We start from the raw sequence: 22,268 nt of genomic DNA, 5'->3' as shown, positions 1-22,268 counted from the left end.
ACAAAATTGTAGAAATGCCATGTTATGATGAGTCAATTGAATGTGACAATCAAAAAGTACCACTAATGGAACTGAAACACTAAATTTAAAACTAGGTTGTTTCATGGTGCTCTTAATGGTATTCTATGACGCCATCTCACAAACTGCTGAGGAAAGGTCAGTCTGACTAGGGGTAAACTGATCCAAATTAAACCTTTTAATGAAAACTTTGCTTATGCGTGCCAATCAGACCAAAATTAAAAAAAAAAATTAAAAAAAAAAAAAAAACTTAACAGTGCTTCATTGCTTGGTAAAATAAAGAAAACTGTTTTAAGTGCACATGGTGAAATGATGCTGATCTGATGTCGTGAAAGTTGTGAAAGCAGTCGAATAAATTTGGGCTGCAACGATCACCAGCCAATGTCACAGGAAGCCTATGCCACCTATTTCCAACGGAATCCCATACCCCCCCCCCCCCCCCCCCCCAAAAAAAAAAAAAACTCATGTGAAGTCTGACACCACGAGAGGTTGTGAGTGTCGGGCTTACGAGACGTACACCCTGTTAGAAAATCTTGCGACCATATTTACAGCCACTCTCGAAAACTTATCTTTAAAAACTTAACGTCAAAGTGCAAAAGAAAACAACTTAAAAACACAAATACTCATTGATTGCCTTTAAAAGGCAGAAGAGTGACATTCTTCATATAGTTACATCTACAATAGCAGCCTAAAAGGATAAATGGAAGCTGAATAAGGTGCTTTAGCTTGTGCCTTCCTGGGGTAGAGAGGGGCTGATGCTGTGCGTGAAGTTGAGAACACTAATCTCAGAGCATTTCTCGATGTCGAGAAGAAACTACTGGATATGCGCTTGATGGTGGTCGAGCTACAGCACACTATAATGGTAGGAAGGCGGACTGGGGCTGGACAGAAGTGATTTGAGGAGAAAGGGTGCTACTCAGGCGGACAAGTTGTTGGCCAGCTCGATGAGCGCCAGAGCACCGTGGAGACGTTCTCGTTGCTCCTGGAGGCGGCGCTTGGCGGCGACCCCTTGGCTGCCTTTCTCCTCCTCTTCCTCCTCAACATCGTCATCTTTTTCCTCATCGCATTGGAGGGGCTCCATTGGGTCGCGCTGCTCCTGGTCCTGCACCCTGCCTTTGCTCTGCACTTTCGCCTTGGCAGCGGAGGGTGCGCGCTGCTCTCGGGTCTGCCAGTACCTGCAAGAACCCGCCAGCATTTCAACAACTGAAGCAAGAAGATCTCCTAAAAAGGCCTGATTAGTCAACTGTTAATTGTCGCACCTTGCCAGCCAATCTGCCACTGCTTGGTTGTCCACAGACTGCGCCTTGCCCGTGGCTTCCTTTGGCTCTTCCCTTCTCAGGCGGGACAGTGGATGCTTGGTGCAGTGACGATTGGCATGTGTGAACCGGTTACCACAACCTGACAGGAAAATGACACATTCAGTATACACACCAAGATTTTATAGAATGCCAAAGTCAATCAATTTGAGACAGCAATGCTCAACGTGAACTGGATCAATCTCAGCGTGGTATATGGACGCCCTCTGGTGGTAAATAAAGAACAACTAAATTAAAATGATGAAACTGCACAATCTACACTATTTTCATCCAGTACATTTGTTGAGTAAAATTCATTCATGCTTATCTTGAAAGCAGAGTGCAACTGGTTTTACTCATTTCCAACTGCTTTTGAATCATTTCTGTATATTTCCATTTTAACCTAAGAACAATTTTCTGCTAAAAAGGTTTTCCTATGCGTGCGCTTCTTGCTCTCTGTTGCCTATAGGTGAAGGGATTTCCAAATTTGGTCGACATATAAACTCACCTCAAAACCTTTTTACTTCAAGGTTCGAATCATGAACTTGTTTAAGTGTGATGTTACAAGCAGAAGCATCATAAGCCATTTCCCACAACTGCTAAAAATATGAGTCAAAAGTCAGTTTATTGGGCTGTACTTCGATAGTACTTACATGGGATTCTTATTTGACTTAAATCAGTGTTTAATATGTTGGCTTAAAATGCTAAATGTGACGGTAAAGCTGAAATTTGAAACCCATTGTACTGTACCCCTGCAAATACAGTGCATTGGCCACTGTACTGTCTTGATCTATGGTACATCCAGCCCATTAGCAAATATTTAGCTGTATGTGGTAAAAACAAAACATACTTGCAAAAGGATGTTTGAGAAGTAAATGGTTGATTCTCATGAAACCAATGCAATTACAGTAATGAAGGACATTTACCAAAGCTAACTTACAATATTGGAATGGTATGGCGACACGGTAATTTTTTCCATTAACAGTTTGAGCGTCCCGATATTTGATTTACAGTAATATATAGAGGTGGGAATCTTTTGGCACCTAACGATTCGATTATCATTATGATTCAGAGGCTCCGATTTGATTATAAATCGATTACAGGTGTGTGTCTCCCCCGCTTTTAATTTTTTGCACATTAGTTTCAAAATCGTTCAAAAATCCTCTCAGGCTAAACCAAACTAATATTTCAATATCAAGTTAACAGTTAAAAACAGAAAATAAAATACTCAAGTCCCATTCTGTATCAGCAGCTTTAAACTACATTCAATTAATTTAATGATGTGAATCAACCGTTAAAGTTGTTAAAATTGCTTCTGTTATTCCATAATTTCCCTTCCGTCTACTTTCGACATGTCAAAGTTTTAAAACTGTTTCATAATTTAAAGATGGATCCAAGTTAAGATTTTGCCAATTTAGGTGTATTTTAGATAAAAAGTTTATTAGGTTTGCTACAACAGAGCCTTCTAGAGAAGTCTACTGCTTTAATATGGCGGCTGTTAACAACGCAGCATTTACTAAACGGCAAGTCAGTCATTTTGCATCTAGTTCTACATATATGTGATATCGACTACAGCCGCAAGTGGCTGTATGTTTGTAGCAACTAGCAACTGGGCGTTGTTTGAAGCAGCTGTCGGCCACAGTCAGGTATTATTGTTTTTTTTTTTCATCTAGCGGCGGAGTTGAACATATTTACTCTCGGTCCGTTCCTCATTGCGTTCCGAAGACCGCGCTGTGTTTTAGGTCAGCTTTACCTGGTATAATTCAATAATCGGAATTTGGATGTTTGTGAATCGTTCTCGAATCTTCCACGGCAGAATCGCGAATAATATAAGAATCGGAAATTTCGCATGCCTCTAGTAATATATATGGATGTCCCGATCCGATCACGTGATTGGAAATCTGGCCGAACACGCCATTTTTTTAGAGGAACGAAATTGGGATCATGTTTTTAATTAGAAAAAAGCGGAAAGGGAAGTAGAGTAAAAAGTACAGTACTGTAACATGTTGTGGAATTTTTGTTCATATATATATATATATATATATATATATATATATATATATATATATTAGGGCTGTCAAAATTATCGCGTTAACGGGCGTTAATTAATTCTTTTAATTAATCACGTTAAAATATTTGATGCAATTAACGCACTAGGCCCGCTCAGACAGATTTAAATGTCAGTACAGTGAAAGGCCAACTTGTTAATTGTGTTTTGTGGAGTTTTTCCGCCCTCTGCTGGCGCTTGGGTGTGACTTGCATATGTTATGTGGCGTAATGTCGCCCTCTGCTGGCGATTCAGTGCAGCTGATTATTTGGGTTTCGGCGCGCTTTTCTGACGTGATTATATGTCGACGCGAACTCACACTAATAGACAGTGCTATTCAGACCAGCTAACGTCCGCATCCAGTATTCAGTGGCAGTTCTCATAGCCCCATCACACTGTTTGTGTCTAATACATGCATCGTGTCTAATACATGCATCGCTTGTGAGTTATATTCCTCCTTTGTTTATATTCATGAGCATTAGATAGTTATTGATGATGTGTATTTGAGTTTGTTCACATATATGGTGAAATGCAGTTACATTTGTTAGATGCTTGTGAGCTAATTGGCTAGTGCTACTGCTCAAATGGACACGTGTGTATACATTTTATCCTATTTTGTGATTTATGCAAGTTATTGAAACATTGCCTTGTTATTTTCAGTTTTACAAAAATACAAGAAACGTGCTCCTGTCAAAAAGAGATGACTTCAGTAAAGCCCATGCAACTGTGCCACACCGTCTAATTTCTTTTTGGAACTCATGTTCGCTATCTGTCAATTTGTGTACTCACACACATTGAGGACAGAATAGGGCTACTAGTTTATTTTTTGATTGAAAATTTTACAAATTTTATTAAAACGAAAACATTAAGAGGCGTTTTAATATAACATTTCTATAACTTGTACTAATATTCATCTTTTAAGAACTACAAGTCTTTCTATTCATGGATCCCTTTAACAGAATGTTAATAATGTTAATGCCATCTTGATTTATTGTTATAATAAACAAATACAGTCCTTATGTACCGTATGTTGAATGTATATATCCATCTTGTCTTATCTTTCCATTCCAACAATAATTTACAGAAAAATATGGCATATTTTATAGATGGTTTGAATTGCGATTAATTGCGATTAATTACGATTAATTAATTTTTAAGCTGTAATTAACTCGATTGAAAATTTTAATCGTTTGACAGCCCTAACATATATATATATATATATAATAAATAAATAAATAAAATAAAATAAAAACATTTTTTCCAGCATGGCAATAAAAAAATTACCTTACTGCAGCCTACAGCCGTTACAAACTGCGCCGACGTTGCTAAAAACTACGCCCGAATGTTGCTACGCGGTAGCAGGTAGCGTCTGTATGCGTGTCATAGATATCACATGTACGTAGAACTAGATGCGAAATGACCGACTCAGCGGCATTAGTAAAACAGCCGCCATCTTAAAGCAGTACACTTCTCTCTCAGCGCTCATAAATAAGATTAACTTTACTGTCACTAACGTAACGTTATCCCTGCGGAGGGCTAGGTTTCTATTCATTATGACTACTGTCGATGCGTGGCTAACTCTTACATACAGGCTTTATTTAATCTGTGAAAACAGTGCTGTAGCGTGATTAGGGTGTAAAATAAAAACTTAGTAATGCTAACTGTCAATTTGTGCTCAGTAGTCATTGCTGGATAAAACACCAAGTAGCACTGGTGCCTAATGTGCTCCAATACAGCACAACATTTGTTTTGAACACTGCAAAAACTCACAATCCTATCATGACTTACAGTTTAGAATAACTTAAAACTTAACTAGAATTTATAGCTTGACACAAGTGGAAATTCAATTGAAACACGTGGGAAAAACACCTAATTTTTAAGTGATATCAAGCGTAATTACATTTTTAGGTAAGAAATATATATTTTTTATAAGATCTAAAAGTTTTTTGAGTGAAAGCAGTGAATTAGTCTTTTTTTTTTTAAGTCACATTTGAGACGCAATTGTTGGCTGTTTTCAACAATGTACATTGAAAATAAAGTCATTGATTGACTGAAAATGGTTCAATATTAGATGAAATGTCTTGTTTTCTCATCTATATTTCCAATTGCTTTTTACCTTAAAAAAAAAAAAAAAGATTTATCCGATTACTCGATTAATCGATAGAATTTTCAGTCGATTACTCGATTACCAAAATATTCGATAGCTTGACTCTATCTTCAAAACAGTTTTAAAACGTTCACATGTCAAAAGTAGACAGAAGGGAAATTATGGAATAACGGGAGCAATTTTAACAACTTTAACAGTTGATTCGCAAAATTAAATGAATTGAATGTAGTTTAAAGCTGCTGATACAGAATGGGGACTTGAGTATTTTATAGTGATGCACGATAATACATTTTTTAACCGATATCGATAACCGATCATTTCCTGCCCCTTCCACCCGATAACCGATAATGTCACGCCGAAAATTCTATTCAAATATGTATTTAAAATTTTAAAGTATACAAAGATCAAATGTTACTGGGCAAAATGTAATTTAGTGCTATGTTTTTATATTGACGATCAGCAAAGGATGTAACTAAAAAAAGGCAGTTTACAGTGTGGCCAATAACGCAGCCGTCGTTTTTCCTCTACTATTTGATCGCTTATAGGAAGGCAGGTTCGCTGGAGGTCAAAATGTCTTTGGATGGCCAAAATAAAAACACCTCGTCGCCATCAGCCATCTTTGTTGTTTACATTTGCTTGGAACGCTTTGAGGTCGGAACTGGTACCATCCGAGTGGGATAAATCCGACTTCCCACTTCTCCTGAATGCAGCATAAAAGTGTTGGATGGTGCGTCTTTACTCACGAGAATAATGGCTCGTCATCCAGAATGAATTTCTTCGGCAATGACTCTTGTTATTCCCTGGGCTTTGGGACTGTCAAGTGCCAGTTTGTCACGCATCGCAAAAGTTTCTGCCAGTGTTAGTTGCGTAGGACCTTTCTTTTTGTCTTCGGTTTTCTTAACATACTCCTTATATTGTTTGTGGTGGTATGTCGCTAAATGCTTGATTAGGTTGGTTATATTAAAACTTCTTACAGCTTTACCACTAGAGGTGTGCAAAATTTCCGATTCTTAGATTATTCGCGATTCAGCCGTGGAAGATTCGAGAACGATTCACAAACATCCAAATTCCGATTATTGAAATATGCCAAGTAAAGCGGAAGTACAACACACTCAGCGCGCCGCGCGGTCTTCGGTTCGGAACGGCGCGGGAGTAGCTAAACATCATGCTTCTCATTAACCGGCCCCTCAGGTAATGCCAACGCTCAACTCACGGCTCAAGCTCAACTCATGCCACGAGATAAAAAAACACAACAACATACCTGACTGCTGCCGAAAAGCTGCTACAAGTACAGCTAAGCTACATAATGTTACGGTAGATATCATTTATATAGGACTAGATGGACAACAGACTCGGTAGCGGGAGCAGCACATTTGCAAAAAGCTAGATGCGGCCGTTAACAGCCGCCATCTTAAAGCAGTAAACTTCCCTGCAATGCTGTTGTAGCGAACCTTCCAAGCAAACCTAATTAACTTTTTATCTAAAATACTCCTAAATCAGTAAAATATTGACTTGAATCCATCTTTAGAATAGTTTTAAAAGTTTCACATGTCAAAAGTAGACAAAAGGGAAATTATGGAATAACGGGAGCAATTTTAACAACTTTAACGGTTGATTCACAACATTAAATTAATTGAATGTAGTTTAAAGCTGCTGATACAGAATGGGGACTGGAGTTTTTTTAATTTAATGTTATTTTTGTATATTTGTTTACTGCTATATGTTAACTTGATACTGAATTAGTAGTTTGGTTTAGCCTGAGAGTATTTTTGAACAATTTTGGAATTAATGTACAAAACTTTATTTAAAAAAAAAAAAAAAAAAAAAAAAAAAAAAAAAAAAAAGGGGGGGGGGGGGGCATCAATAATCGTTTTATAATCGAATCGGAGCCTCTGAATCATAATCCTAATTGAATTGTTAGGTGCCCAAAGATTCCCAGCTCTATTTACCACCACTCTTGACTTTATTGTGGCATATGTTGCACTCTGCCTCTTCGTCTTTGTCGTCCTTTAAGGTGAAATGATCCCACACATCTGACATTTTTACCGATAAAGTCTCTCGGTAAATTGGGAGACGGTAATGTAGTGTGTTGAGGGAGTGCCGTAAAATGCTGACCCGATTTTAGGGAAACCGAAGCAAAAACTGGAATGGATCATGTTTATCGGTGCGCCGGAAGACCCGGACCGGTGTTTCAAAAATACTGGATCGGAAGTCTGGATCGAAATTTTTCCGTGCCGCCGATCCGATACCTATGCGCATTTTTTTGCCCATATCGGCGTCCGATCCGATATTTGGATCGGATCGGACATCTCTAGTTAGGACCAACACCTAGGTGGATATTTGTAATGTTAGTTCTACATTTTAGGGTAGACAACTCTCAGATGACTCAAAATCAACTCTCAGACTAACTGTCAATTTCTAAACGACACGTTCTTTTAGCAGCAGCAAAGAAAAATGACACCATGCAAGACAACACTCCAGACATCACAGGCACCAAAGTACTCCACTGCGTGGCTGACCATTAAAGGCCTTTTTAGATGAAAGTAAAAAGTTTTAAAGATTAAATAACCTTTGAAATGCCTCCCTTCTTTATCTGCCTTCAACGCTATTGAGAACTCTTGGGTTTTTCCTCAGGAAATTTACAGTAAAGGTAAACCTTGCACTCCACTGGCTGGAATGCTATAATTGCATTTGCAGAAAAAGTTGATTCTTGGATATTTAAACCCTCTTAATACAGCACAATCCAACAATGAATGATGAATCGACACATAAGAAAATCAGACATTCACTGCAACCAGGCATGTGCTTTCTGCAGAAAATGTGGATATGTTGATCTCTAGCAAAAAGCATTTTTGCCATTTTTGTGCCGAAAATGAACCGAAACAAGCACTTCAAAAACCGTACAGAAATTATGTTTTAGTGTACTATTAACCCCTAGTACATATATGTATTTTCTTAAGAAAGCCAAAACTTCACTTGTACTACATAAACGTTGAGGTTTGAGGGTTTATTGATATTTTGGATTGACCGGGAGCATTGTGGCTGTATGATGACAAATTTAATCCTCGAAAATACAATTTACATAATAATTGTGAACTCATTGTAAGAGGGAATCTGGTACACTGTCGGTGCAAACCATGGGACAAAAGAGATGACAGCACATATTTGCGTGTGTTTATGTTTAGCTAGGTTTCTGATTAAAGCACTACTATTAATGACTGAGCGTAGGCCTGTCGTGATAACAAATTTTAGTGTGCGATAATTATTCTTATAAATTATTGCGATATGCGATAATATTGCGCCCCCCCCCCCCAATTTTTAACCAATTTACAGTAACACAGTGAGAATACAGTATATATTAATAGATCAAGTACACCCATTTAAACGCGATAAATATTTACTCTTAAATTCAAAAATACAATTTTAAGAAATCACAACTAAAAACAATAGACCATGCCTCTTAAGTAAAAAACAACAATATTGATACCGCACAGAAACACAGAATAAATAAAATGTGTTTTTAAAAAAAAAATGCACTTAATAACTTAAGCATTTAGGCAAATGAACACTTTTCCCGTCATAGCTTCTGCAATGGTGTTCCATAGGGATGCAACGATACAGTTAAGTCACGGTTCAGTACTATTTTTGATACGGGGGACATGATTTTCGATCCGATCCAATACATTTAATGCTCTGTAAAAAAAAAAAATATATATATATATATACATATATGTATGTATATATTTTTTGCTTCTTTTTTTCTTTTTTTTCTTTTTTGCTAACGAGCAAAAATTAAATTGCCATCATATAAACATGCATTTTAGTGCATAATATTTGTTTGCTTACTTCTTACTGATCTGAAAAAATTTTGTATAAAAGTGCTGAGAACAATCTTTACTGTTTGTAAAGTGAGGCAGGGCAGACTGTTGATTGCTACAGCTCTCTTAGCAGCTAGGTTTACTACATGAGCAAGACATCCTATTTGTGGTCTGAATCCATCTGTGTCACGTACTGAATTAACAATATTTGCAAGATTATCTATAGTCACTGGTATGGATTGATTTGGCCTTCTTAACTTCCATTCAGTCATGACAGTTTAGAATTCATCGATGTAGTATATGGACTACGTGTCCCATAATCACTCTGGGCTCACGTAGCCAATGGCATGGGACAAGGCACATCTAGTTTGCCATTTCATGATATCTAGTGTGTGCGCGCATTAAAAAAGTTAGCAAGCGCCGCTGAAGTCACGTCTGCTCATTACCACACAACACCAGCATATGACAATCGACTTTCATAAACAGGACGAGTTTGAAGCACAGCGCTCTTAATTTCATTCAGGTTGTTCGTAGCAGCCAAGTCGGTAACAATGTTTTGGCGGACTTCGTTGTAAATATCCGGCGTTGTGCCGAAAAATAGCCGCCCCGCGTGAAATGTCACTCCTGACGGGAGCGCCCACACGTCAACAACACTGGCGCGCCGTAGATGGTCCACAGTCACTCCGGAGCACTGACGCGGCCGGTATACGTTAAACAATAGGATATAATGGGAACGATTGGCTCCGGCGCTAGTTTTTGCCGGACCTGGAACGAAGATGCATTTTGCGCAGTTGGTAACGAGGAATCTGAACTTATAACAGCATGTCTGCCGCACAAGCGCACGCACGTGCACGCGAAGCGATAAATCGCAGCGGAAAAATTACTGCCCTCATTTTTATTTATCACGCGATAAATGGAATTATTGCATATTGCGACAGGCTTAACTGAGCGCACGTCTTTAAGCCACTGGGAAAGCACCCACAAAGTTTTATGTCATCAACATGTTCTGCGCTCATACTTTGATAGATAGATGGCTTAAAAATAAAACAAAACTGGCACCTTTTTCTGAGCAGACAAATGGTTTTTCTCCAGTATGAAGCCGCTGGTGGGTCTTCAGCTGACCGCTCTGGACGAATGCCTTGCTGCAGTTTGGGTAGTCGCACAAATAGGGACGCTCACCTAGAGGGGGAAAACAACGTATTATCAGTGTTGTCAATTGCTGAGTGCTTTGTATTTACAATGTGCTCACAGGTATATAACATTCATCTTCGGTTTTCCTCATGTGCATTACCCGTGCATTTTGGGTGTCCTAACTCACCCGTATGTGTTCTCTTATGAGCTTGGAGAGACTTTTCCCTGGGGAACACCCGGTTGCAGATGTTGCATCGGATACGGCTGGAGGACGTCTCCCCCTCGCTGATCAGTTCTCGGACTGTGTCGGCTCGAGGACGCCCTCTGCGTATACCGTCCTGACCACAACACCAAAGATATGTTGAAATCATGACGGTCTCAACTCGCAACCAGATGAGATATGAGTCTTATCCAAATTCATCTTTTATAAAGAAAATAATTAAATTAGCATTGTCAGTTAGGTAATAATTAAACAAAGGTAATAATCAAACAAATGTCTACATTATATATATACATATATATAACACAATAGCGCTGTCCCGACTAGTCGACATAGTCGACGTAATCGATAACGTAAATCCGTCGACGAGCACAACATCCCGTCGACGGTTAATGAAGGGTTAAAAAAATATATGCGTGGAAAGTTAGAATGTCGGATGCTCTGTTTGCAAGCGGGGAAAGCGGCACAAAGCCAAAAAAAGCGCACCACAGTGTCCAAAACATCGACTTATTTCAAAGAAACAAAGGAGAGTACGCTCTTCTGTCCTGTCTCTTCAGTGCCAAGCTTGGCTGCACGTCGGCCGTGAATAAACACCTCAAGCGCCTTCACGCAGTTTGTAATTTTTTTTTTTTTTCATTTTTTGTACACCAGAGGGTGCTGTCGCCTTACTAAATAATAATGTTTCATTGACAATGGGCCTATAAGTGCTATCTATTAGTATTGTTTTTAATGCTAATTGAAAGGTTTATTTCATGTTACGGTTTATTTTATGGTATAGAAAATTATATAAGGTTAAAAGGTCATAAATATATACAGTATATACAGTGATTGCACTCAAGGGAGAGATTGTCAATGATAAGGTAAAGGCAATTCATATAGGCATTTCAATGATATATAAATAAGGTTTAAAAGTAAAAAGGTGAAAAGTTTTTGTTAATTTCTAATTGTGTTGCTTTATTTGTGTGCACCGTAGCCTTTACGGTGTGTTTACATCAAGGATGGAATAAAAGTTGTAAACCATCAGTTTAAGAGACCATCTTTTCAATCGGGATGCTACACTAGTTAATTCTATCAGCATTTTAACTCATTGTTTATTTGTGATTTATTATTGTTATTTACGTGTTTATTTGTACTTAAATAAATGATTTGAGTGTTCCAATATGTTTTTTTGTGAATTGATAAGCGTCAACAAAAATTTCATTGCTAAATTAGTAAAAAATAAATAAATAAATAAATAAAATATTATTAGATTAGTCGACTAATCGTAAAAATAGTCGGCTGACTAATCGGGAGAAAATTAGTCGTTTGGGACAGCCCTATAACACAATGGGTCAATTAATTAAAATATCATTTACAACAAATAATGTATTTTATGCCTGGAACATACTATGACTTTCAGAACAATTAAATGCTCTTCCACCAGATGGCAGAAGTTACAATTATTAACCTGTTCATTTCTTGATATTCATACGACTGAATAGTGGTTCCCCACCCATATTCGTAGTTACATTTTAGTATGGTGGTTTTTGTCTTTTTGAGATTATTCCAATGTAAAACGTGTGCCAAAGAGACTTTCAAACTCGAGAGTTTTTCCTAATATTGTTGTTGGCAATTTGAGAGAGGTCCATATTCTATTGTTTCATATGTTGACAGCTCTTATCAATATTTTACGTGCGGGGGCTACAAGGCCAATGTTTCCATAAACTCCCATTCAACACGTATGTCTTCTAGCAAATGAGCCTCTGGGCTTTGTAACACCGACACTAGCTCATCTCGCGAGATTTGCAATGAGGCAGCACGTGAATTCGCTGACTTCCGCTAGTGACGGGATCTGTCGTTCACTTGAGTAAACGAATCCATTCCGGTTCGTTCAGTAAAACGAATCGTTCAAACGAATCGTTCAACGAATCGTTCGCCCCCCTCATCTCCCTCCCCACCCAAATGAATCGTTCGGTTAGTGAACGGGAAGTGACGTTGCCGAACGAATCACCAAAGACCGCTTCGCAGTATAACTGAACGGGAAGTGACATTGCTTGGTCCCTCCCTCTCTTGCACATTGACCACTCGTCGTAGTTTCAGAAATGAGTGACAGGCGATATCATTCTGCTCTCAGAGACAGCCTCGTCTCCCTCCCGCTGCTGCAAAAGCGAGGGAGAACTTCCGCGTCGTCTGTCCTAGTTCTATGGGCTCAAAGTCATGGCTCGTGCTTGCATTTCGAATTAGGACACGGTTAAACATTTTCCTTTTGAGGGGGAAGTCGGGGTTTGGGGTCGGGGGCGCACGGACTTTCTTTAGCATGATCTTGCTCACATATACAATGCTGCTGCTAACAGCCAACGCGGCATGCCTGCTGTCACGAAAATAAAAATAAATCGAAAGTTTAATTTCTAATTATGGAACGGCCAACACATCATATTAACCTCTCGCTCTGTTGTATTTTTGTTTTTTATTATTAAGATGATCGTTTTGAATTTTTGCACTGGTATTAATAAATAAAATAATCCGGTCAGCTCCCCTGTCGTCCCCGCATCTCAGATCGTCAAATGCTGACGAGAAATAATTGTTTGCTTTATGATTTCGCCTTTCTACTCTCATTAGTCTGTTAAGAAAAATGTAGACATATTGCGACATCTCCCGTGTCCGCGCGCTTTGTTTTTGGGGCGCTTGGTAGCACATGATGGACGGATTGACATAATTTGTCAAACCAACCGACACCCTCTGACACGAGAAAAAAAAAAAAAAAAACACTCGGAAAAAATTGACATGTATATACAGTTTCATTGCAAATCAGTATTATGGTGATCATACTAAATATTATTTTTTTTCTGTGCACATATGAGGTACATATCGCTGCCATGAAGCCTCCATATAGTGACAGTTCTCTGCCCGCTTCACTGCCGTCACGCGACCGCAGCTCAGGTTTTGCTTGCCTCGCAGCTACGCGTGTTTTAAATTACTGTAAATTTGATAGTATATCGTCATAGGCACAGTCCCGAGTCTGTTGAGAAAAGTAGAACACTAAACCATGCTCGCTAGATTTGTGTGGTGTTTTTGTCTTTTTGAGCAGCATTTGATAGGCTCCACGTTAACAAATATGTGACAAAGTCGTTTCCTTTCATTTTATGACTCGTTCACCGCATAGTCATTACTGGAAAGTCAAGTTAGCAGCAAGCTAGGTCAGGAACCGGAGGACCGAATCACTGAACGGGAAGTGACAAAACTCAGTCTTTCCCCCCTGCCTGCACGCTGGCTGCTTATTGGCCACACGTGGAAATGAGTGACATACGCCATGATTCTGTTTCCGCTCCCTCCCCTGCCCGCGATGAGGCTGGCGTCTGATTGGTCGTGTGCGATGTCAGAAGACGCTGCCGCTTGCTCAACGCCCTCCCACGCAGCGAACAAGCGCCACCAACTTCATAGAACGAATCAGTGCAGATGGTGATTAGTTCGGTCTCGTTCACCCAAACAATTCGTTCAAAAAGAACGAATCGTTCGCGACCGATACAACACAAACTTCCGCGTAATTTTTTAGGCGCCAGACCAGACGTCATGAATGTTAGCAGCTGCTCAACACACCAGGAAGACTTTTAAACCCACCAAGACACACCCTAAAGCACGGTTGAGTCTTTGAAATGAATCTATTATCATGTTTAATACATTTCCCTCTTAGTATAGTGCATTGCTACATCACTTGCAGTGTAGTTGGGTTAAATATGAAAACCAATGAATGTGGTACCTTGTTCTGGTCGGGTGAAGTAGCTGCGTCCGCGTCTCCAGCCGTCCCGCCTGGAGACGAAGCTCCGCTTAGCGAGCCTGGGCTCAGTGTCACATTATGGGCGTTCTCTCCCCATTTCCACGGGTAAACCATGAAGTCGCTGAATCCCGGACTCGCTGGCGTTATGCCCTCAGCCATTTGAGGCTTGATAGGAGTAGTCTTTATGACGGACACCAGGACCCTCTTGGGCGAGTCGTCGCAGAATATAACCTGAGGGTGCTTGTTGTCGGTCATTGTATGTCAAAACTAGCGGAAATTATTTAAAATAACGACGTCTTTCCCTTTTCTTGTCTCAACGGTTAAATATCTACTCTTTTAAAAAATGCCGCGCCGTGTTAATCCGGGGTAAATTCGTCCTTCATTTCCAGTTGGGAAAAGATTTAATCCGTCTCCAGGTAGCGAATATTCGGGAAAATTGAACAAAAAACGACATGTGTCGGTCCTAGTGCTGCTGCTGGCGCAGTCTTGAGTTGTATGCGTCACACAAGTGATCGTACCGCGTTGCAAAATCGCGCCTGGCAAGTAAATGCACCAATCATCTGCCGCAAACCTTGATCACGTGACATTAAAACCAATAAGGACGGGCTAAACACGCCCACTTATCAAATCGCGCGGCCAGTAGCCAGGAAGTCACGGCATTCATCGTTTTTAATTGGTCCAAACCCTTTTGTCCAATCCGGTTTGAAGACTGGGCACGCGCACTCACATTCGGACACCCGGATTGGCTAAGGAAAGGATTCTGCCGCACGAGCACACTCGTTGGATCCAATGAGAGTCAAAGGCGGTTAATTTTCAGCGCCAGCGAACAGATGGTTCCCCTTTCCCGCGCACATGGACTCCATTGATTTTATTACGTTCTGGGGTAATTTAAAGGAGCAGGCCAGAAAAAAGAAAAAAAAAATCAAGGCGCCAGTGTTACGAAATCATTTCAAACAGGAAACACCGGTACAAAGGAGCCACTGTACTGTATATGTATATGGCGAAAAACACAGACAAGACTGAAAAAGCAGTTTCTGCCCCTCCACCCCTCTTAAAAATAAACTGCTGTAAAAGAACTGTTGTGTTTGATAGAACAATATGTCTATATGCTGCAATAGCAGATTCATGGCGCATTAAGCCCCCGAACTATTTTGAATTTGTCCATCTTACACTGGAAACACCCGTTTACAGACATCGCGCAACCGCTTTTGTTTCAACCCAGCCATAAAAAGGGAAGTAATTGTATTTATTATTCAAAATGTTTGTCATTTTTACCTTAGAATCATTAATTGATGTCTAATTTGAAAAAAAAAAAAAAAAACGACTTTAAAAAATTATTCACTCGCATATTTTAAAGTTTTAAACAAATTACGTCACAATGAAAAAAATTGTGTCTGTAAATAAGTCACGGATATCTACCTCATAACTCGCGCTTAATTGTATTTTTTTGTTACTGTCACATTTTCCCAGTTATTTCAGATGAGAAATAATCGACCCAAACAAAGAAAAATTGAAATAAAAGTTGAAAGGGGTAAATATATGAAAAAGAAAATCTCGACCACTCCTTGATGTCTGTGATTTCTGCATCGCCCCCCCCCCTTGTTATACTACCATGTTTCACCCTTAAAATTCCCCCCAAATCCGGCTGTGGCCATTCACAGCTGTGTCTTGACACCAGGTGATACATGCTACATGGAGTTTTTGGATCGAAAAGAGGTAAGTGCGTGATAATATCTCGTTAAAATTGTGCATCTTTAATTCTGCTCTCTCATGCTCTTACTTCCAGTTAGGGTTTTGCTTTATTTTTTTCCTAAAATACCCTCCTGTTTTCTTCCCCCAGAAAATTGAAATTTTAAGCTTTCAAATGATTTATCACACATGCATATAGGACAATTTTGAAATTTGGGCGAATTGGGGGTCTCAGAGCGGAACTTCGAGCCACCTGAGTGTTTTCCACCATATAGTAGGGGTGTGACAAAATATCGAACTGGTGATATATTATGATACTTTGTATCCCAAAAGGTTATCGATATGTGCCTGCCAAGAATCGAGATATCGTTTCAAAAAGGTGTCAATGTCTATAAAAATAAATAAATAAAAAGGAACCAATAAGTTGCTACCAAAAGCTTCCACCATAATAGTGTCTCAGTTAACTCTAAGGCTGCATTGACGGTGCTCGACGCCCAATCCATTTATACTTGGAACGTTCGTTCATTCGAAACCAGAGCATTCCCACTCATTCTGTCTGATTTTCAGGGCATTTACAGGTCACTTGCTGTTCATTTTAGGGCATTTACAGGTCATTTCCTGTTGAGTTTGAGTCACTGCCTATTATTTGGGTGATTCCCAGGTCACTTCCTGTTCTCTAACTCAAAATAAACAGGAACTGACCCATAAAATACCCCAAAATCAACACGAAGTAAATGAAAATCAACAGGTAAATGACCTTAAATGCCCCAAATTTACCTCATTGCCTGGCATTGGCTGCCACTCACGGCTATTGACGTTCAATCCGTTTGAAGCAGGAGGGATGGCCATTGGCTGCCACCCTCCCGGTTCAAATGGATTGGACGTCTACTAGTGATGAAGTCATTTCAATTCACAGCAGAAGATTGTCTTTCTGTTTATTAGTCGTTTGAGAATATCCTAGAATGATTTCCTGACCAATGTATCGATAATCGTTGCATCGCCATATCGTCAGATCATCGTTATCGTGAGCTTTGTATCGCAATTTGTATCGTATTGTATCGTGAGGTACCAAGAGGTTCCTACTCCTAATATATCCCGTATATATCTATGGGCATTAATTGTCATTGTACAGAGTATGACGAGTTTTAAAGCTTTGCCATAAAGTGCGCCACATAAAAAAGTGAAAGTACAGTAAGGCTAATATGTGTACAAGTGTGAAATGTGAATAATGTACTGAAAACATTTCTTTTGATTTTTTTTATATGTTTGTGTATGTCATCCTTTGATGCCCTTGATGTGATGCAAGCATCTGAAATAATCTGCGGCAAATTTATTTAAAATAAAAACAGACATAAACAAAGCAAATAAAATAATATATTCCTGTATTAGTGTTCAACCCCTCTCAAGAGGAATGGTACTTGCTTTTTCCAGATGATGTGGTTCTGTTGGCTTCATCAAGCCGCCATCTCCAACTCTTGCTGGAGCACAGTACCTTCAAATCTGAGACCATGGTCCTTAGTCGGAATAAGGTGGAAAGCCTTCTCCGGGTCAAAGATTTAGATCCTTCCCCAAGTGGAGGAGTTCATGTATCTTGGCCCTTGGGGTCTTGTTAATGAATAAAGGAAGAATGACGCGGTAGATCAACAGGTGCTCAGTGCAGCGTCTGCAGTGATGTGGACTCTGTATCGGTCCGTTGTCGTAAAGAAGGATTTCTCTATTTAGTGATAGTTCCTAATATCACCTGTGGTCACGAACTGTGGGTCATGCCCGAAAGACCGAACAAACATGAACATAGAGGAGAAATTACCGTACTCCGTACAAATTATTCAAAAAGCTATATCACATAAAGCTTACAAAACATCATGTCAATGTATATGACATGAATGTTATTTAAGTTAGCATAGACCCACGCATAGCATTAAAAATTCCACAGTCACGGCGTACTATTGTTTACCAAATTCCCAGACTAATAAGCCTGTGTGAACTTGCACTTGTTGTGTTGTAAACACAAACTAGCCTACTGGAGAAATGGTAGCTGCTAGTTCAGCAAAGTTAACAATACAGTCGTCTTCTGTGGCTAAGTAGCAACATATTAGCAAGAGGATAATAACATAGCGTATAGGCTACTGTTTCATTACATGCACAATTAACGTCACTCATAGAGACCTGCATACCTTTATCTTTTGAACGTTTCTCCTCTTCTTCTTTCCTTCTCTTCCTGAACTGGGCACCTGATGGTTTTTTTGTTCGTTTGTCCATGATGCAGCACCCTTGACTCGACTCGACATCATCACCTTTTCCGTCCGTCAACCACCAGAGTCAAGATTGATGTGATGTAAACAAATATACGTTGATGTAGGCACAGATTCGTTGTTCTTTTTTTTTTTTTTTTTAAGCATTTTACAAAGACATTTATTGGGTTGTGTCATAACCCGATACATTTAATAATATCTATGTTAATTTCATGAATTAAATACAATTTATTTGGAAGCAGGAGTTTGTGTGTGGCCTGGGATCATGAGAGGTCAGTCTATCCCCCGCCCCCCTCCTTGCTTTTCCTCTGAGAGTGAGTGAGACTCGTCCTGCTCACTCACTCTGCAGTTGCGAGCAGCTGATCCCCCTCCCATCTCCCCCTGCCTTTTCTTCTGACACACACGACTCTCAGCAGCAGTTGACATGATAGTAAGGGGCGCCCTAGCGCCCACTCTACTAACTTGACGTGGAAATGAGCGGTATTAGTCTAGAAAACTAGCTGATTTTTTTTTTTTTTTTTCTCGAGGGCGCTTGTGCGCCCCCAAATAGATTGCGTCCTGGGCGGTCGCCCACATTGCCCATAGCAAAAACCGCCTGTGGGTAGAAGTAGGTCTCATAAAAAATATTCAAGTAAAAAAATATTCGGTGAAAAGAATACTCAAGCAATGAGTAAAATTGTGAGTAACTGCTAACAATGTCTGTTTTTTTTTATCTACAGTATATGAACGGTTATTATTACACCCGACTATATTCTGTTACATGACAATTTTAGGCCTAAAAAAGAAACACAAAAATCCTCGAATTTCGATGTGAAAACTACAGAAATTAAACATCACCTTTCCAAGAGCATGAATGTCCTCTAATGGAGAAAATGCATTTCTTACCATGAAATTAAAACAATAATATCTCCGGTTTTCTGTGATCTATCAGTGCAAAATAAAAACGAGGGTGAAATCCGCGCTTTCAAGTAATGTTCACGAAACAATACAGCACTCTTGGTTTTTACGGCGCCTTATAGATGCCATTTGATTGAACAGGCCGGAATGATCAAAGGACTTCCGACTGCAAGCTTGTGTGTGGTCATGTGACTCTATTGTTACTAGGCCTGCATAATATATCGTTTGAACATCGCCATCGCCAGTGTTATCTGATTACTTTTTTCAGTAGTGAGTAATCTAACGCGTTCATTTTTCTCCCAGAGCACCCCCCCACAGGACTCCCCCGAGGCACACGGTCGAACGCCTTCTCCAAATCCACACAACACATGTAGACTGGTTGGGCGAACGCCCAAGCACCCTTGAGGGCCTGCCGAGTGCCGAGGGTGTCGAGCTGGTGCACTATTCCACGGCCGGGACGAAAACTGGTCCTCCTGAATCAGAGATTCGACTTTCCGATAGACCCTCCTCTCCAGCACCCCTGAATAGAGTACTCAGTCTATTCAGTCAAGACACAAATGCGCTATTCATAATAGGCCTGCACAATATATTGTTTGAACATCACCATCGCAATGTGCGCATGCGCAATAGTCACATCGCAGCAAGTGCATTTTTTGTTTTTAACATATAAACATTTGTTTTACTTTATAAAAGTAGCAAGTGTGCAGATCCTGGATCCCGTTTATATACAGCAAGTCTGGATTAAGCAGCATTATCTAAATTAGGGATGTCCCCGATCCAATCACATGATAGGAAATCGCGCCAACCGCGCCGTTTTTCAGAGGATGGGAATCGGGTGAAAAGGATCAGCTTTTCAATTAAAAAATATATAGTCATGTTTTTCTGCTTCAAGCTTGTACAGCACCACAGCCTCTCACCCTCCCTCCTGCTAAGAAGTATGACCAAACTGTTTTTCTTTGTCACCACCAGTGCAGATGGGTGTTTGGTACCTATAGTTAACAATAATTGACAGGTTTGTAGCCTTGATCTGGCCTGAGAAGTCTTGGTAACTCTACAATTGAATCTTGCAGCCTAGTCTGAAGTGTGCTGTGCCAACTAATTCATTGTTTAAGTGAAAGGCCGTTCTTGGCAGCGTGAGCGTCAAAGCGTGAGTGAATTCGAGTGGACTTACTCAATGAAGCGTTTAACAAAGACAAGCATTTTTCCACATTATACATTTTTTGAAAATAATTCACATTATGAAGGTGGGACAGGGGGTAGCACGTTCACCTCACAGTTCTGGGATTGTGGTGGTGGTGGTGTTTGCATGTTCTTCCCATGCCTGCGTGGGTTTGCTGACATATCCCACAAGTCCATGGTATGCTGATTGAACACTCCAAATTGTCCGTGTGTGTGCGTAAATGGTTGTGTGTCTATATGTGCTCTGCGACTGGCTAGCAACCTGTTCAGGGTGTACCCCACCTTCTGCCTGGAGTTAGCAGTGATAAGCTTTAGTATAAGTTTTAATATCGCAATATATGGCGGCAAACACTCAGGTGAATTGAAGTTCTGCTCTGAGACCCCCAATTTGGCCTAATTTCAAAATTGTCCGATATGCATGTGTAATACATCATTGGAAAGCTTAAAATCTCAATTTTCTGGGGGAAGAAAAAAATTCGAACTGGAGAGCATTTTTTTTTTTTTTTTTTTTTTTTTTAAAGTTTTTTAAACAGCAAACCTTAACTGGAGGTGAGAGCATGAGAGACCATAATTAAAGACACCATGATTTTAACGAGATATTATTGCGTACTTACCTTGTTTTGATCCAAAAACTCCATGTAGCATGTATCACGGAGTGTCAAGACACATCTATGAATGGCCACAGCCGGATTTTTGGGGATTTCATTGGTGAAACATGGTAATATAATAACAATGGTCGCAATGCAGAAATCGCAGACATCAAGGAGTGGTCGAGATGTTTTTCATATATTTACCCTTTTAAAGGTTTCTTTTTTTTATTATAATTTTTTTATTTTATTTATTTTTTTATTTTTCTTTGTTTGGATCGATTATTTATCATCTAACATATCATATCATAAAACATATCGTAAAAATGCGAAAGTAACAAAAAAAAAAAAATACTATGAAGCGATAGGTACAGTGGGGCAAATAAGTATTTAGTCAACCACTAATTGTGCAAGTTCTCCCACTTGAAAATATTAGAGAGGCCTGTAATTGTCAACATGGGTAAACCTCAACCGTGAGAGACAGAATGTGGAAAAAAAAAAAAAAACAGAAAATCACATTGTTTGATTTTTAAAGAATTTATTTGCAAATCATGGTGGAAAATAAGTATTTGATCAATACCAAAAGTTCATCTCAATACTTTGTTATGTACCATTTGTTGGCAAAAATGGAGGCCCAACGTTTTCGGTAACTCTTCACAAGCTTACGAAGTATTAAACATCGTTTGATGATTAAAAATGACAGACATTTTGAATAATAAATATAATTACTTTGTGGTGGTCCTAGCCCACACTCCCCTCTACTGGCTTTTATTGTTGTTACACTTCCTGTTTTATGTGGCATTAATTCAACCTTGGCAGGCCTGGGAGCGCACCTGCAGCTCATCACAATCAACACTGCTTTTAAGGAGCGGCATGGGCAGCAAGCAGGTGCCAGATGATTTTGCCAGTCACCATTGGTTCATCGGCCAACTAACACTGTAGTTTGTGATTCCTGTCCTAGAACTCTTAACTAATTCTGTTTTTTGCCATCAGGACACCCACCCTCCAAGCCCTCGCAGCCACAGCCACAGCCTGAACCTCAGCCACAGCCTCAGCCACAGCCATTTACCATTCAACCCACCAGCCGCTCAACACCTTGCCCTTGTGCAATAAATATCACTTCACACTTCACGTGTTTCCGGCTCGCATTTTGGTCCACATCAACTTTGCCTACCTTGCCATAACATACTTACCTTCTTTTTATGACTGGGGTGAAACAAAAGCGGTTGTGCGGCGTCTGTAAACGCCGATGGGGGTTTCCAGGGTAAATCGGA

The 22,268-nt window shown here is 39.7% G+C and overlaps 1 protein-coding gene across 1 annotated transcript; it reads right to left on the bottom strand.

Annotated features, from left to right (window-relative positions):
* Positions 1–463: 463 nt before the first annotated feature.
* znf367 (zinc finger protein 367) lies at positions 464–15,182 on the bottom strand. The gene is made up of 5 exons (XM_057831662.1): positions 14,373–15,182; positions 10,604–10,754; positions 10,345–10,464; positions 1,278–1,416; positions 464–1,193 (listed from the first exon to the last, which is right to left on the bottom strand). The coding sequence occupies exons 1-5, from the start codon at positions 14,643–14,645 to the stop codon at positions 935–937; spliced, it is 942 nt and encodes a 313-aa protein (XP_057687645.1). The 5' UTR covers positions 14,646–15,182; the 3' UTR covers positions 464–934.
* Between the last annotated feature and the right edge of the window lie 7,086 nt (positions 15,183–22,268).

The sequence above is a fragment of the Corythoichthys intestinalis genome, chromosome 3 (assembly GCF_030265065.1).
Source record: "Corythoichthys intestinalis isolate RoL2023-P3 chromosome 3, ASM3026506v1, whole genome shotgun sequence".
NCBI lineage: Eukaryota > Metazoa > Chordata > Actinopteri > Syngnathiformes > Syngnathidae > Corythoichthys > Corythoichthys intestinalis.
Note: the sequence above shows the minus strand (reverse complement) of the source record. Positions and strands in the feature narration are given on the sequence as shown.

Bases quoted from the DNA above. Each gene is read 5' to 3' on its own strand.
- znf367 (XM_057831662.1), bottom strand. From the start codon at position 14,645: ATGACCGACAACAAGCACCCTCAGGTTATATTCTGCGACGACTCGCCC. The intron at 10,755-14,372 runs GTACCACATTCA...TGTTGTGGTCAG, and splicing joins CTTCACCCGACCAGAACAAG to GACGGTATACGCAGAGGGCG. The intron at 1,194-1,277 runs GTGCGACAATTA...GGGTTCTTGCAG, and splicing joins GTGGCAGATTGGCTGGCAAG to GTACTGGCAGACCCGAGAGC.